The sequence below is a fragment of the Notechis scutatus genome, chromosome Z (genome assembly GCF_049901735.1).
Source record: "Notechis scutatus isolate UNSWTSFEM ecotype Mainland chromosome Z, rNotScu1.2, whole genome shotgun sequence".
Taxonomy (NCBI): domain Eukaryota; kingdom Metazoa; phylum Chordata; class Lepidosauria; order Squamata; family Elapidae; genus Notechis; species Notechis scutatus.
Window position 1 is genome coordinate 116,898,432 of NC_142025.1, and position 17,513 is coordinate 116,915,944.

General features: G+C 43.2%; 1 protein-coding gene across 3 annotated transcripts; it reads right to left on the minus strand.

Moving 5' to 3' along the window:
• Window positions 1–8,299: 8,299 nt before the first annotated feature.
• Window positions 8,300–16,876, minus strand: MRPL52 (mitochondrial ribosomal protein L52). Of its 3 annotated transcripts, none has more exons than XM_026683067.2 (5): window positions 16,723–16,876; window positions 12,831–12,906; window positions 10,607–10,674; window positions 9,451–9,515; window positions 8,300–8,533 (listed from the first exon to the last, which is right to left on the minus strand). In XM_026683067.2, the coding sequence occupies exons 1-5, from the start codon at window positions 16,748–16,750 to the stop codon at window positions 8,387–8,389; spliced, it is 384 nt and encodes a 127-aa protein (XP_026538852.1). In that variant the 5' UTR covers window positions 16,751–16,876; the 3' UTR covers window positions 8,300–8,386. The 3 variants fall into 3 exon arrangements, with proteins under 3 accessions (XP_026538852.1, XP_087801760.1, XP_087801759.1); XM_087945634.1 differs by having other exon boundaries at window positions 16,646–16,848; XM_087945633.1 differs by having other exon boundaries at window positions 16,642–16,848.
• Between the last annotated feature and the right edge of the window lie 637 nt (window positions 16,877–17,513).

Genomic DNA, 17,513 nt, shown 5'->3' on the forward strand with positions numbered 1-17,513 from the left:
AGGATGGGTTGTTGAGTTTAATTGGGGGGTGAGTGAAAGAGGCAGGGTGTTTATGGATTTGCACACTTTCCACAAAAACAACAACAACCAAAAAACCCACAGATGACCTAGTCAATTATCCCTGCCAAAATATGTTGCGTACTAATATTCTTGGCACAGCTTAGATCCAAAGTTGAAATGGAGGCATTGAAAATAAAAATATATATATATATGGAGAGGACAGAAAGGTTGTGCACTTCCTTTGTCTCATTCCTTTTTTCTTCCTTTCCCCTTCCCTTCCTTCCTTCCTTCCCTTTTCCCCCTCCTCCCTTCCCTTTCCTTCTTTCCCCTTCTCTTCCTTTCCTTTTCCTCCCCCCTCTTCTTTTCCCCTTCTCTTCATTTCCTTTTGCTCCCTCCCTCCTCCCCCTCCCTTTCTTCCTTCCCTTTCTCTTCCTTCCCTTCCTTCCTTTCCTTCTTTCCCCTTCTCTTCCCGTCTTTCCTTTTTCTCCATTCCTCCTCTTCCCTTCCCTATCCTTCCCTTCCCTAACCTTCTCTTCCTTCCCTTCCCTAATCTTCTCTTCTCTTCTCTTCCTTCCTTCCTTCCTTCCTTCCTTCCTTCCTTCCTTCCTTCCTTCCTTCCTTCCTTCCTTCCTTCCTTCCTTCCTTTCCTTCCTCCCCTTTTCTTGCTCTTCAGAATTGAAAGTCTTGATCCCAGTCTAGCAAACAGCTAGGCTATTATTATTTTTTTTCGTAAGAATGAGATGACAGTCCCGTGGGTTAATTGCCGTCCTCCTCCATTCTATTGTGTAATGTTTATTTTGAAATAATCTTTCCTGGTATTTTGCTTTGCAAAACGTGACATTACAATTCTGGGAAGTTCTGTGTTTGTGTGCTTTTCTGTCTCTGTGTGTGTTTGTGTGTTTGTGTGTGTGGAAGGGAGGCTGATTGACAGTTAGATGAGGGGGGAGAAAGAGACAGAGATAAAGAGAGATGAGAAAGAGAGAGACAGAGAGAAAGAGACAGAGAGTCAGCTGTGTTGCCGTGGCACTCTGCATATGGCCTGGATGCTGCAGTCTTGAATTTCTCCACAGGTTCAAGGAACTGAATTACAGACCATCTTTAGACTTACATTTTGGAAAAGAGCTGAAGTTTGAAAAAGTGTTTTGCTGTGCAGGATATAGAAAGTCCTTGACTTAGGGCCATAATTGATCTCCAAATTATGGTCATAAGTCATGGGGGTTATCTACCTACCATATGACCATGCCTGATTTTATGACCCATCAACGGACCCATTATACCTGATGGGAGTTTCCCCCCATCTATCATTATCTCTATCATCTACCTATCTATCATCTATGTATCTATCATCTATCTCTTATCCACCATTATCTATAATTTATATTTATGTCTGTCTATCCATCCATCATATCTGTCCTATTATCTATCTATCTATCTATCTATCTATCTATCTATCTATCTATCTATCATCTATCTATCTATCATATCATCTATCTATCTATCTATCTATCTATCTATCATCTATCTATCTATCTATCTATCTATCTATCTATCTATCAATCTATCTATCTATCTATCTATCTATCTATCTATCTATCTATCTATCTATCTATCTATCCTCTCTTGTTCCATCCATCCATCCATCATCTATCCATCCATCCACCATCTAGCTTTCTAGTTCTTTCCTCTCTATTCTTCCATCTCTCTCTCCTCTATCTACCGTTATTTACATCTATCTATCTATCTATCTATCTATCTATCTATCTATCTATCTATCTATCTATCTATCTATCTATCTACTATCATATCCATCCATATCTATCTATCTATCATCTATCTATCTATCTATCTATCTATCTATCTATCTATCTATCTATCTATCTTATCTATCTATCATCTATCTATCTATCTATCTATCTATCTATCTATCTATCTATCTATCTATCTATCTATCTATCTATCATCTATCTATCCATCCATATCTATCTGTTATCTATCTATCTATCTATCTATCTATCTATCTATCTATCTATCTATCTATCTATCTATCTGTCATCTATCTATCTGTCTCCATCCATCTATCCATCCAATCATCCATCTATCTATCTATCTATCTATCTATCTATCTATCTATCTATCCATCTATCTATCTATCTATCTATCTATCTATCCATCTATCTCTATCTATCTATCTATCTATCCATCCATCCATCCATCCATCCATCCATCCATCCATCCATCATCCATCCATCCATCCATCCATCCATCCATCCATCCATCATCCATCCATCCATCCATCCATCCATCCATCCATCCATCTATCTATCTATCTATCTATCTATCTATCTATCTATCTATCTATCTATCTATCTATCTATCATCTATCATCTATGTAATCATCTAGCTACCTTTCTAGCTATCTATCTATTCATCTATCTATCCATCCATCATTTACCTACCCATCTTTCTAGCTAGCTAGTTAGCTAGCTCTCTCTCCCCCTTCCCTCTATCATCATCATCATCATCATCATCATCATCTTTTTTTTAAAAAGCAGATCCACAGAGATGGACGCCTGACACACAGAGCTGCTGCATCCTCTCCCTGCTGATGGTAACCGCAATTTGGCCCTCCGTTCGACTGACTCAGGGATAATACGGCAGAGGGGAGGGTGGGGGAGGGGGGCTCATTTCAAGGGCTGCGTCAAGACTAGCCAGGAGCTCAACCGGGGTGAAATATTTTTGGGGGGTGGGGGTAGGAGAAAGAGGGGGAGGTGGAAAGGAGAGAATAGTCCCTGGAAGAGCTGAGCTGGCTGGCCCCTGGGCATGTGGAGGTATGCTTCCCACCAAGAGGCGCGACTTCGGCCCTTCCCCGTCTTGGCTGTCCCCGGCCGGTCTCGTGCGCTTGGCCCAAGGATCCAGGGCTGATCTCATCCCTGCTTTTGCGGTCGTCACATCTGGAATCAATTACAGAAGGTTTTTACCCCCCCTCTTCCTTCCTCCCGGAGGAGGGAAAAAAAATTGTGTTCAAAACACAGATGGAATTAGCAAGAAATGACGGAGAGGGATCCAAAAAATTTCTCTCTCTCTCTATATATATATATTACCACGTTCCCCAAGTTTCTATAGTAGCGTGCACACACACACACACACACACACACACCACCGAAAAAAATATATGGCAGGATGGAAAGAACAAGAGCGAAGCAACAGCAGATTTCCCTTTCGAGCCAAGCTGACTTAAATTCTGAGTTCCTGTATTCAACAAAAGCTCAACAACGCCTATTTAGGCTCCAGATGTTGTGCAGTGGAGACAGGAACTGCAAAGATAGAAGGGATGGTTGGGGGGCAGGTGGGAGTAGGGAAGGAGCTGGCAGGGAGGGCCTTCCCAAAAACGGAAGGAGCAACGAAGCCCATCGTGCTGCGCCACGAGGATGAATTCAACGGGGGTGGCGGGTGGGGGGGGGGAGAGGGGAGAGGGGAGAAAACCTGGTCAGGCTCCCATTTGGGACAGCCTGGCTTTAGGCCAACATTTAGAGCAGAAAGGGCATTTGATTTAGATTTAGATTAACAAGAGTTGGAAGGCACCTTGTAGGGCATCTAGTCCAACCCCCTGCCCAAACAGGAGACCCTACACCATTTCTGGCTGTCCAGTTTCTTTGTCAGTGTTCCAGAAAACCTCAACTTCAACAAATAACTTCGAGACAGGCTTGCTCTCAAAGTCTCCTTTTATTAGAGTAGTTAACTGGCACATCTGGGAAATCCCGAATCTGAAAGTTCCGGGTTTCCCTCCAATAAGTAAAAAAAATTACAAATCCACCCCCTGCACCCATCATTCCATCACACGCCCCAATCACCGTCCGTCCCAACTTAAGACATTCCCTCTACTACTCCTCAGCCAGGTGCAGGAATAACATGACCTTGACTCTAAAGAAGAATGCTATTATTTCTAACCACATTCCCTCCATGAAATTGCCCCTCCCATTATCCCAGGCTCAAAAATGGAAGCTTCTGGGGCTAATATGGCTTCCAAAGCTGACACTCTTCTTGAAAGCTTCAAGGGATGAAGCTCCCACAACTTCCGAAGTCAACTTCTGTTCCATTGCTGGATTGTTCTGTCAGAAAATTTTTGTACCCACTTTGGGTTTAATTCATTTAAATAGAAAGTGCCCCCTCCCCGTCACCTCTGCAGAAAGCAAAGAAAATTATGTTCCCCCACCACCCGTGAAAAGCGTAATTTTCCAGTGAGAAGGAAGCCTGTATGGAAAAATGTCATTTTTGCACTGAAGGAGAGGAAAAAGAAACCAAAGAGATCCTTTAGGATTTGGAAAGAATGCGTGCATCTTCCTGGTTTTCCTTCATAAGGTCTAGTGACTTGAGTTTGGGCAGGCAGAGGTTCCCATAGGTTCAGAGAGGGTGTGTGTGTGTGTGTGTGTGTGAGGCCTTACAGGGACCCCCATGGATGGAGAGAGAGAGAGAACTCAGGCGGGTCCTTTGCAGAAAAGAAGATAACATTCCTGCAAAATTGGCTGATAATAAATTTTGATTTTTTCAGCCAGGATGGGATCTCTCCTCCTTTGGCCAACTGGATACTTTTCTTTCCTGGCAAGGCCTCCATTTTTTCGGCCTCTCCCCTGGTTTTCGTCCGCACCCTGGCCAAGGAGTTTGAAAACTTTTTAAAACTTATGTGGAAAATCTCAGTTCTCCAGGCGTCCCGCACGAAGCAAGCTGGTGGGAAAGCAATTTGCTGACTTCTTCTTTTTTTATCCTGGCTCACGATTCATCTTGCAGCTGAGGTCTAGGTCGGAAGGCGAGGACTGGATTCCAGGACAGGAATTCAATAATAATAATAATAATAATAATAATAATAATAATAATAATAATAATAATAATAATAATAATAATAATAGTACCAATTCTCTCACTTTCCTGTGCTGGAAATTTTGTCACTGAAAGCAAGACTCGTTCCACGAAGACAGCCTCGTATCTCTTTTCCCCAGAGCTGATTTTGTCAATCTTCTTCTTCTTTTTAAAACAGAATTACGGAATGACACAGTGGGAAGGGACTGTAGAGGTCTTCTAGTCCAACCCCCCACTTAAGCAGGAGACTCTATATGACTCTGGATAAATGGCAAAAAGGCCAATTCTTTTTCCTCTTGCAGAATAAATTGAGCAAAGAGCATAGGTATTTAAAAAAAAAAGGCTGTAATCATGGATTACAGCTAGTCCTTGACTTACGACCGTTATAGAGCCAAAATTTCCATTGTGAAGCAAGACATTTAAGTGGATTTTGCCCTGTTTTACGACTTTCTGGCCTCAGTTAAGGGAATCGTTGCGGTTGATAAGTTAGTTACCCGGTTGTTAAGTGAAACAGGCTTCTCCCTCGACTTTTGCTTGTTGGAAAGTCGCCAAAGGGGATCATGTGACCCTGGGAAACAGCAACCGTCATAAATCTGAGTCAGTGGCCAAGTGTCTGATCATGTGAATTTGCGCATGTCTTTTTGAAGTGTTGTCGTCAGCTTTTTTTGGGGGGGGGGTTGGCAAGTACAACACAGGCCTTGTTTAGTGGCAACGATCAGTTCACTTGTGTGAGGCCTCATTTTGGGACCTTCTGAGATGACGTAAGGAGAAACCTCTTCAGAAACGGCGTTCCACAATTGGGTCTTCAAACCTCAGCCGGGCTCTGTGGCATTGTGGCTTAAATTTGGGCCTTGTGTTTTCTCAACCTGGGCAATTTTAAGACATGTGGACTTCAACTCCCTGGATTCCATGCTGCCTGCGGAATTAGAACAAAATAGAATAACAGAGTTGGAAGAGACCTTGGAGGTCTTCTAGTCCAACCCCCTGCCTAGGCAGGAAACGCTATATCATTTAAGAAAAATGGCTGTCCAATCTCTTCTTAAAAACTTCTAATGTTGGAGCATTCACAACTTCTGGAGGCAAGTTGTTCCATTGATTAATTGTTCTGTCAGGAAATTTCTCTTTAGTTCTAAGTTGCTTCTCTCCTTGACTAGTTTCCACCCATTGCTTTTTGTCCTTCCTTCAGGTGCTTTGGAGAATAGCTTGACTCCCTCTTCTTTATGGCAGCCCCTGAGATACTAGGGCACTGCTTCATGTCACCCTAGTCCTTCTTTTCATTAGACTAGACATACACAATTCCTGCAACCATTCTTCATGTTTTAGCCTCCAATCCCCTAATCATCTTTGTTGCTCTTCTCTGCACTCTATAGTCTCCACATCTTTTTTACATTGTGGCGATCAAAATTGGATGCTATATTTCAAGTGTGGCCTTACCAAGGCATTATACGTAAAATGGTATTAAACACTTCGTATGATCTTGATTATATCCCTGTTTATGCAGCCTAGAACTGTGTTCGCTTTTTGGCAGCTGCTGCACACCGCTAGCTCCTATTTTAATGGTTGACCACTAGGACTCTGAGATCCCTGTCACAGTTACTACTATTGAGCGAGGTACCATATACCGGTGGTGGCTAACCTTTTTGAACTCCTGTGTCAAAAATTGCCAGCACCAGAAGGCAATGCGTGCACCCCCCACCCCCTGCACATGCGCGTAACCCCCCCGCCCCCTTATCTGCAATGCACCTTTCCGTTGATTTTCTGCCCGTTTGAGGCCTTTTTGGCCTGCCAGAGGCTTGAGGGAAGCCTCTGCAGGCCGAAAAATATGCCCGTGTCCTCACTTCCTGTATTTCCGGAAATACAGGAAGTGATGAAACAGGCCTATTTTTTGGCCAGCAAAGGCTTCTTTCCCTCAAGCCTCTGGCAGGCCAAAAAAGGCCTCAAACGGGCAGAAAATCAGCCAGGAGGCACACGTATGCGCAGTGAGGTAAGTTTGCCTGGGGCTTGCATGCCCACACAAATGGGTCTGCGTGCCACTTGTGGCATGCGTGCCATAGATTCGCCATCACGGATATATATATTGTACCTGTGGATTTGATTTTTCTTGCCTATTTTTTTCACTGTTGAATTTCATTTTGTTAGATAGGGCCCAATTCTGGGAGTTGAAGCCCACGTCTTAAAAGCTGTCAGGTTTTTGAGAAACACCGCGATCGAACAAAGAAGTTGTCTAAAATGACCCTTCTTTTTGTCCTTCTCAGCCTTTGACTGACAGGTTCTAGCAACTTCAAGCCCCAGAATTCTCAGCCCAGAAAAGTCCAAAGGAACTCTACAGGTGGTCCTCGACATATGGCCACGACTGAGCCCAACGTTTCTGTGACTAAGGGAAAAGTGCATTAGGTGAATTTTACTCCGTTTTACGACCTTTCTTGCCACAGTTGTTAACCGAATCACTGCAGTTGTTAAGTGAATCTGGCTTCCCCATTGACGTTGCTTGTCCAAAAAGGATCACATGGCCCCAGGACGTTGCCGTTGTAAATGAGGCAGTTGGCAAGCTTCCAAATTTTGATCACTATAACCGTAGGGATATCGACCACGGCTGGAAATGTGGAAAAACAGCCTTTTGTTTCAGTGCCATTGTACCTCTGAATGGTCACTGAATGAACTGTTGTAAGTCAAGGACCACATGTAGTCCCAAATCCACCCAGACAAATAAAGCGAAGCCAAGCAATTGGAGTCTCCCAAATGCATCCACAATCCTTGACTCAGGAATGTATGGGGCAAATATTCCCCCAACAACGTATAAACAAGAGAGCAAGGCTTTCTGGAAGATAAGGCCCTCTAGAAGGTGTGTGACAGTTGCGAGGGTGTGTTGAAACTATGCAGGCCTTTGGTCAATGCAAGGCCCTTGGCAGATGTAGATAACGGTGCCAGGGTAACACTCCTCCCCATCTCACCTCCAACCTCGGATTATAAACAAAGAGAAAATGAGCAGAAAACAGTATAAAAAACATTAGTCAATCAATCAGAATAGAGCTGGAAGGGACCTCAGAGGTCTTCTAGTCCAAACCCTGCTCAAGATTTCTGCCAAATGGTTGTCCAATCTATTCTTAAAAAACAATGTAGGTGACGGAGCACCTACAACTTCTGGTGGCAAGTTGTTCCATGGGTTAATTAGTGATTGATTGATTGATACAGATGAATCGGAAGGGACCTTGTAGGTCATCTAGTCCAACCCCCCGCCCAAGCAGGAGACCCTACACCATTTCTGACAGGTGGCAACACAGTCTCTTCTTGAAAGCCTCCAGGGATGAAGTTCCCACAACTTCCAAAGGCATCTTCTCTTCCATTGGTTGATTGCTCTGTCAGAAAATTTGGGTGCACAAGTAAAAATCAAGCTAGGACTTACTTTCAGGGTAGCTCGTATTTTCAAGGAAACAGGGTAGATATATTTATTATACATAGATATATTTATTATAGATTTATAAACCTTTTTTTTTTTTTTGGAAGCTCGAGAATGCAGAGGGAGAAAGGACAATTATTTCTGGACCTGCTGGAGGGAGTCTCCTTTGGGCCGAAGTCTCTTGCGCCGCTTCTCTTCTTGGTCTTCTTCCTGCTTTTTCTGTTTTGCTTCCCACTTTTTCATCCCGTGGTCCAGTTCAGAAGAGAGCTGGGCTATGCGCCTCTGAAGGACCAAAAATCAGAGAACATTAAAAAGGGCCCGGGAGGTGTCCTTCAGATGCCCCCTTTTAACTTTCCTGCAGGGATGGAGATTCTCAATTGATCCAGGTCATGGTTGTCCCAACTGGACTTTATGGTTTTTTCTTTTGAATATATTTCGCTTCTCATCCAAGCAGCTTCTTCGACTCTGACAGGATGATAGGGAATGGAAGGATTGCTATTTCTTGCAGACAGCTGGTCATTTGCATCCTTTTTAGAGAGCCACTGAGGCCACCTGCAGGTTTATCTGTGTCCTCGGGGTCACCTGAGTGGTGTTCCTGGTTCCTGTACTCTGCAATTTTTTCCCTCTGGAAATCCATTCCTACTCCCACCCCATTCGAAGGGTGTTCACCCCAAACTTTATATCTAAAAGTCTGTAGAGATTCTCAGTCATCCAGGTCATGGTTGTCCCAAAGGTGCTTTTTCCAGGAGGCAACTGGACTTTCTTGGTTTTTTTTTTTCTTTTGAAGATGTTTCGCTTCTCATACAAGAAACTTCCAGGAACCAGTTGCACCACTCAGGTGACCCTGAGGACACAGATAAACCTGCAAGGTTAACGACCCTCTAGAAAGGATGCAAGTGACCAGCTGTCTGCTAGGAGGATAAATCCTTCTGTTTCCCACCATCCTGTCAGAGCCGAAGAAGCTTCTTGGATGAGAAGTGAAACGTCTTAAAAAACAAACAGGAAGTCCAGTTGCCTCTTGGAAAAAAAAGCACCTTTGGGACTTCCCGCAGGGAATTGCAAACATGCAACCCAAGCCTTCATTTATGAAGGACAGGTGGTCCCTGACGTGACTGTAGTGGAACCCCCACGCCCCCAAATCGTGACTGTTAAGTAAGTTGCATCACATTTTTTGCCACGCAGCTAGAAAGGGTACTTACCACTAATTCCCGTTTTTTTTCCTGTCGTCGGAGATGGCCTGACATGGGAGGGGCGGGCCTGCCATCTGCCATGGGGTGGGAGTGGGGGAGGGGTTAGTGGAAGAAAAGCACAATGGTTATGTTCTGACCCAGCTCCCCAAACACAACAAACCCTCTGACGTGAACTCAAAAGATTCCTTTATTACGAATGCCGGCAGCCCCGGCAAAAAGTTTCTGTTGTAGGCTAACAAGTCCGTCCGTCCAGAAGACGAATAGTTGTCTGCCACATCTATGCATCTCCGCCCCCTGCCTTTTATCCCCAGAGCTAGGGTGGGGCTTCGCTAGCAGTGGTGGTTCTTCCGTCCCGAGGACCAGCCCATAGATTTCCACTACTCTCCTCTCCTCTGCCTTCTGACCATCTGTGCGTCAGGCCCTGGACTCGGCTGTTCCTCCTCTTCCACATCAGCCACCTCTAGACCTGGGGGCTGTTGATTCTCCGTCTGAGGGCTGACAGACAGCCCAGGCTCCCTCCTCTCTGCCAGCCCCATTCCCTCTTCCCCCTCGGAGCTCCCAGGTTGCCCGATGCTGACCCTGACTCACACACCTCTTCCTCCTCTGATTTGATTGCTGGAGGGGCCAGTGGCCGATAGGCTACAACAGGTTATTGAAGACACAGGTTGGCATTCTGGGGGTGGGGGTGGGGAAAGGGGATAGTTTTGTGGGAGGGGAAGATGTGTGAATGAACACTTATTGTTCGCACGAGTGGGTCAGTGCGTGCATGTGCACGCACTAGCCGGCTATTCATGCAGCCCGGTTGCGAATAGACCGTGGCCCGAAAGGGAGCCACGTCCCACAGGTTATGGACCCCTGTTCTGATGTACCCTGGTGCCAAGCCATTTAGAAGATCTTTCAAAGTGACAGGTTCAAATTGAGCTAGGCAACTATATAAATACAGCTGGAATTCTCCATTGACCAGAAGCCCCCTGTCAATCATCTTGCCGCTGTATTCTACCCGATTCTCCTTTGAGGTTGTGTTCCCTAAAACAATGTTTTAAAAAAAAGCGGGGCTTGGTCTGATTCTGCTTTGGTCTTCCTCAAATTGGTTTGATGGACTCTTGGCATAAAAGCAGCCTGTCAATCTCAACAGATAATCTGCTCCCTGCCCGCTCTTGTTTACCAGCAAAAGACCAATCCGGTAAATCAGTAGTCAGCCCCTGATCAGATGGGTTTTCAGGGAGTCCATGCCTGTAAAAAGAAGACAAAATAGCTTGTGCAGCTCTCTCAGAAATTAAACAGATCGCCAACAAATCAAAAGGGATTTGAGTCCGCCTCTACTGATAGTGTAAGTGATTATTTTGGGGGGCATCTCAGCTCAGTTCTGACCCCTTCAACAGCTCCCAGCCTCCAATTTCCTAAACAGTAAATTGCAAAATATTCCTGTCTCTGATACTGGAGAGTTACAGTTGGGAGAACAGAGTTGGAAGGGACCTTGGAGGTCTTCTAGTTCAACCCCTTCCTCAAGCAAGAAACCCTATACCATTTCAGACTAGTGTTGGAGTGCCCACAACTTCTGGTGGCAAGCGGTTCCATTGGTTCGTAGTCCTCCCTGTTAGGAAGCTTCTTAGTTCTAGATTGGTTCTCTCCTTGATTAGTTTCCATCCATTCCCTCCCCATGAGAATCATCTCACTCCAATGGGGTTGGTCCACCCTATTCATGGCGGCAGATGGGGCATGTTACAGACCCCTTCGGTCAAAGAATTCCAGCAGGCAGGGTCAAGGAAAAGAGCCTTTTTTGCAGTGGCTCCTACTGTTCTGTCCTAGGCTTCCTAAAAGCACGAAGCTGACTCCTTGCCCCAATACAACCCCTTTTATTTAGGTTGAAGTGAATTCCTCTCTAGCAAAGTCCCGCCAACAGTATTTCAAGAGATTGCACAACCACAGACTTTTATCAATCTTGGAGAGCTTCCAGGCCAGTATCTTCCAAGCGCCACACTAAAGCAGACAATACTTGGCAAGGAGTCAGGAGCAGATCTTCACCCTAATGAATTGAACTAATTGTCTCCTGCAGCCCCCCACCTGCTTCTCGTTATTCCCTATGGAAGGGGCCATTCACCATCCACCTGTGCCTTTACTCCCGAGTTGACCCTTGTTCCTTAGCTGTTCCCTTCTCCTGGCAGCTCTGAGCATGCGCACACTGGGAACAGGCTCCAGCTGTTCTTCTTCCCCACTGATTTCTGACTTTGAAGGCAGCTGATAACTGTCAGACGGCCCTGGCCCCATTTCTGCTTCAGATGCAGAGCCCTTGTCAGAGCCTTCCCCAGACTCCAGGACTGGCCCGTGTTCCTCCCCAACCTCCTCACTGTCTGAGTCAGCCACCAGTTCTGCTGGCTGCTGGAGGGCCACAACACCTACCTTCTGGAGGTGAGCATGCTGAGGTGAGATCCAACCCACCCTTTTGGCCTTCTGAGAGGGCCTAAAGACCTGGTTCTGCCAACTATCCTAGGCCCCGATAAGACGTGTCATTCTGGAGGGAGTTACTGGATTAAGACAACAATAAAAAAAGACTATTTCTAGCTCAGGGTTAAACTGTGAGGTCTTTGGTGCTATCTGAGCTTGGTTGTTTCCTCCTTTGTTCTTGTGCTAGCCCTGATGAGGTAACCTAGTTTCATAAAAAGAAAAAAACAACCAAGCTCAGAGAGCACACCCACCCCCCAGGACTAAAATAAAACCTCTATCTCCTCCTTGTGTGCGTCCTGGTCCCTTCCTTCCCATTTTTGTTCATTCCTAAATTAATTTTAGTGCGACTATTTACCATCTCAATGTTTTAAGGTTGTATGGTTTACATATAAGAAACCAGATGACATAGATAGAAAGAAAGATAGATGTAAGTAGATGATAGTAATAAATAGAATGATATAAATAATAGTTAATATAGATAATATACAGTAGATGATATAGACAGTGATTGATAGATTAGATAATGCATTGATTTAGATGATCAATATAAATAATATAGATAGGTGATAGATGATACAGATAGATATAAATAGAAAGATGATACAGATAATATAGATAATATACAGTAGATGATAGATGATAAATAGATATAGACAGTGATAAATAGGTGGATATAGATGATCAATATAGATAATATAGATGATAGATATAGATGATATAGATAATAGAATGATAGACACAGACAATAGATAAATAAGATATGATAGATGATAGACAGTAGATGATAGATATAGACAGTGAGGTATGTATGTAGGTAGGTGAATGGATAGATAGGTAAATAGCTAAATACGATAGATAGATAGGTAGATAATGACAGGTAAATAGATAATGATAGATCATAGATAAGATAGACAGACAGACAGACACACGGAGCAGGCACTCACTTTATTCTCCATCCACTTCCGGCATACTTCATGGTACTGCAGTGGAAACTCCGAGCCAACTTCGCAAGCTGGGGTCCTACAGGATAGGAAACCAGACAGAAAAGGCATGGCTGAATCATAAGAGTCGTGTGGTTGGCCTAGAAACCTCATCAAACCATTTCACCATTATTATGTATTGTCTATTTGACCCACGTTCTTCTGAGCAGCCAAAGCTTTACATGGGTTGTCACGGTCAGACTTCAGAAACTCCGACTAGCTGAGGCGAACGTTAAAAATAATACAGAAAGGCTTCCTTCCTTTTCAGATGCTTTCTGAGTGGCATGGACTAAATGATTAAAGTGTTACTAATTATTCTGATTCTAATGTTAATTTTATTGATTATATTGCACCCCACCCAGATCCTATCTCTGAGGGGGATGGGCCGTTAAGAAATATGATAGATAGGTAGAGGGAGGGGGAGGGAGAGACAGAGGGAGAGGGAGGGAGGTGTCTATAGAGATTCTCAAGTGACCCTGGTCATTGTTGTCCCAAAGGTGCTTTTTCAAGAGGCAACTAGACTTTCCAGAAAATCCAATTGTCTCTTGAAAAAGAACCTTTGGGATAGATAGATAAATAGATAGGTAGGTAGGTAGATGATAGATATGATAGACAGACATCTAACAGTATCTAATGATACAGTAGATAGATACAATAAGAGAGATTGATATAGATAGTAGTTAATAGATAATTGATATATATAGAGAGATGTAGATATAATGAAGAGAGATTATGATGGATAAGGAATACAGTTAGATAAATGATTGATGGATAACAATTATACACATATAGATTGATATAGACACAGACCGATATACATTTGTGTGTGTGTGTGTGTGTGTGTGTGTGTGTGTGTATAGAGATAGAGATAATGAAGATAGATGATGATGGATAAGAAATAGGTATAGTTAGATAAATGATATATATATAAATAGATATAGAAAGATTGACAGGGAGGGAGGGAAAGAGATGTTATACATTAAATTTCATTTAACAAGGTTATAGTTATCTTCCACCCCTTTTTGGAAACGGGCGTTTTTTGGGGTTTTTTTTTTTTAGATAGTGTACACCCTGGGTGGGTTTAAAAAAAACACTATATTGACTTTAAGGAGGCAATACGCAACTATTTTATTTGGTTTGGACCTCATCAGGTGTCAGTATTAGAACTGACCTCATCAGCTTCAGTGTTGTGGCTATGTATATTTGACAAGTTTCAAGCAGAAGGAAACCAGTCCTGCACTACCTCCTGGTGGTGAATAAAAGTATTAGCTGAGATGATCTCCAGGTAGAGTAGAGAAACAATCAGAGTCAAAACATGGGCTGGAATTTACGCCAATATCAAAAAGTTGGTTACTAGAATTAGTGTGGGGATTGCTTACCAGAAGCCTTCTGTTCATATATTTTTTATTGTTCAATTTCTGCAACGGTTAGAATTTTATGGCTCGTATTGTAATCCATATAACATGGATAGCCCCAGACTTAATTAGCGACCGTTCGAAGTTACAACAGCACTGGAAAAAAATGACTTAAGACTGTTGCAGGATCTCCGTGGTTGAATTCCAGATGCTTAGCAACTGGCCCATATATACGACCGAGATTGGATCCTGAAATTTTTTGTATTCCAAAAAATTAAATTCAAAATGCAAAAAATGAAGCAGAGACAAAACAAAACAAAAAACATTGAAAAAAGTGTGAATTAAAAAAAAAAAAGAACAAAAATACATATTATCCCCGGGAGCTCAGTTGGGTTGGGAATAGAAATACAATAAACTTTGGAGCTGCTTTGCAAGATGGGGAGGTTATTACAGGTAGTCCTCGACTTATGACCACAATCGAGCCCCAAATTTATGTTACTAAGTGAGACACTTGTTCAGTGAGCTTTGCTCCATTTTATTACCTTTTTTTGCCCATGGTGATTAAGTGAATTGCTGCAGCTGTTAAGTTAGTAACTCAGTTGTTAAGTGATTCTGGTTTCCCTGTTTACTTTGCTGGCCAGGTCATAAAACACTGTAACAGTCATAAATATGAGGCAGTTGCCAAGCCTCCAAATTTTGATCACGTGGCTGCAACGATCGCAAGTGTGAAAAACGGTCCTAAGTTTTCAGAGCCGTTGTAACTTTGAATGATCACTAAAGGAATGGTTAAGTTGAGGACCAGATGTATATAAAATCCTACTAGGAAAAAAAAAGAGTTATTCTTACATCCACAACTGTCAATTCTGAGAGAAAAGAAATACAGTCAGTCAGTGCAGTAACTCAGAGTGAACTATGAAAAATCAAACACATAACGCTATTATTTTCCACCTCAGATCCATAATTTCTATTAAAAGATTCATATATGTCCAAAATAAATCAAACTGATTTATGGCATTCTTGAGTGGAGAACAGATGAATAGATGAAATGCCCTCCCATATAAGGAAGCCTCATATGGACATAACTCACTTTTTTCAGTGCTGCTGTAAATTCGAGCGGTCACTAAGAGAACTGTTGTAAGTCAAGGACTACCTATATCGTTGCAATAGATTTGTCAGTGTTGAGGGGGGGATATTTTGCCCCTGCACCCCAGTGTTTCTCAACTTTGGCAACTTTAAGATGGATGGACTTCAACTCCCAGAATTTCCCAGCAAGGAAGGCAATTTGCTGGCTGGGGAATTCTGGGAGTTGAACTCCACCCATCTTAAAGTTGGCAATTTTCTGGCTGGGGAATTCTGAGAGTGGGAAGTCCACCCAATTTTTTTTTGTATAAATTTTTTATTTTATTTTTAAACAATCCATTTTATTTTTAAACAATTCATCTGGGTACATGTGTGTCATCTGGGTACAAATATCTTGTGCAATAGCAATTAAAGTTTACAGCCTTATTTATTACATTAGTGTTAATTCTCTGTTCTTAACTTTATACCAATATACACACTACATCTAATTCTATGTAACAATTCTCATCTTAACATATTTAATTCTATTAACATATTTTCTATATTTCACTAATCTTTATTTCTAACTTTCATATTTATTCTCTAGCCATCGATAAAATAGTTCCCATATAATATTCAGTTTGTTCCTTCTCTTTAATTGCAAGTGTTAACCTATTCATTTCTGCACATTCTAATATTTTTCTGATCACACTCTCATCAATAGGAATCTCTTCACTTTTCTAGTTTTGCGCAAATACAATTCCAGCTGCAGTTAATACATGAATAATTAAATACTGTATGCATTCTCTTTACTATACATTTCAGGTAATATCCCCAACCAAAATATATCAGATTTCAAATCAATGTGGTTGTATCATCTTTTCCGGAAGTCCACCCATCTTAAAGTTGGCAATTACCGGCTGGAGGATTCTGAGAATTGAAGTCCCCCCATCTTAAAGCTGGCAATTTGCTGGCTGGGGAATTGTTGTTCTCCTGGGATTAAGGGGGATTCTGGGAGTTGAAGTCCCCCCCCCCATCTTAAAAGTTAAGAAATACACCTTCACAAAAGGGGTTGGATATCAATGCCTTCATCAGCCAACCCCGCTCCTCTCCAAAAAAACTCATCCCATTCCACCCCACTGTACTTCTCAATATGGCCATCATGGAGTTTATAGAGCAGTTTGGACCTTTCTTGAATTAAGAATTTGAGCTCAGCCTTTCCTAAAGGGTGTCCTTCAAATGTGCCGGAATTTTGAAGCGGGGGGGGAGGTTGGATAATTAATTGGGGAAGGTCCCCCCTTGTAACGCGGGTCTCCGCACACCCACTCCCAAGGCAGACCCATTGAAAGAACGAAACCGACGCACAAGAAAAGCAGATTAATTCTGCCATTCATTCTCCCCGGCTCCTGTAACGCTCGTTCCCGCGTCCAAGCGGTCCATACCCAGCCTTGGAGTCCCGGGAAGAGCCATTCAGAAGAACCGAGCGGCGCGGCGCGGGCTCACCGACGACGCACGGTTTCAAAAAAGCCCCCAGAGCGCCATTTTGGACCGTCCAAACGGAAGTACCGCCTCATCCGGTCTCCGGTAGACTGGGCGGCGCCATTTTGTACGGATCGTTGCAAAGTTGTAGGAATTTTTTGGCAGGAATGGATAAAGCAGGGGACGGGGGTGGAGCGTCGCGGCGTCATCGGGAGCTATTCTCCGGGGATCACTGCTGGGCGGCATTTTCTGAAAACAACGTGGGTTCTATTGTCCGGCTATTGAAAGGATCCATTTGTCTGTGAGAGCCACCATTTTCATCCTAGGTTCATCGTAGACATTTGATGGGCGTGACCCGGAAGCTAAATCGGACTCCATTTTATAAACGGAAACGGAGATCCGCTTCCATTTTGAATGAGGCAACCTTCTTTGCCCCTACCCAGCTCGCATAAACAATAGAATAGAATAGAATAGAATTCTTTATTGGCCAAAAGAGGTTGGACACACAGGGAATTTGTCTCGGTGCAAATATTCTCAGTATACATAAAAGAAAAGATACATTCATATCTCTAAACAATAATTATTAAATTCTCCATCATGTTTCTTTAAGGGTAATATCACACTTCTGAGAAAGGCCTCGCCTAGGCTCAAATGCAGTATTCCTGACGTTTCCAGGGCTCCCTTGGCGGCCATTTTTACTAGGGGCGGAAAGGGCGTCACGGCCATTTTCCAAACGGTCGCTAGGTCCCCGGCG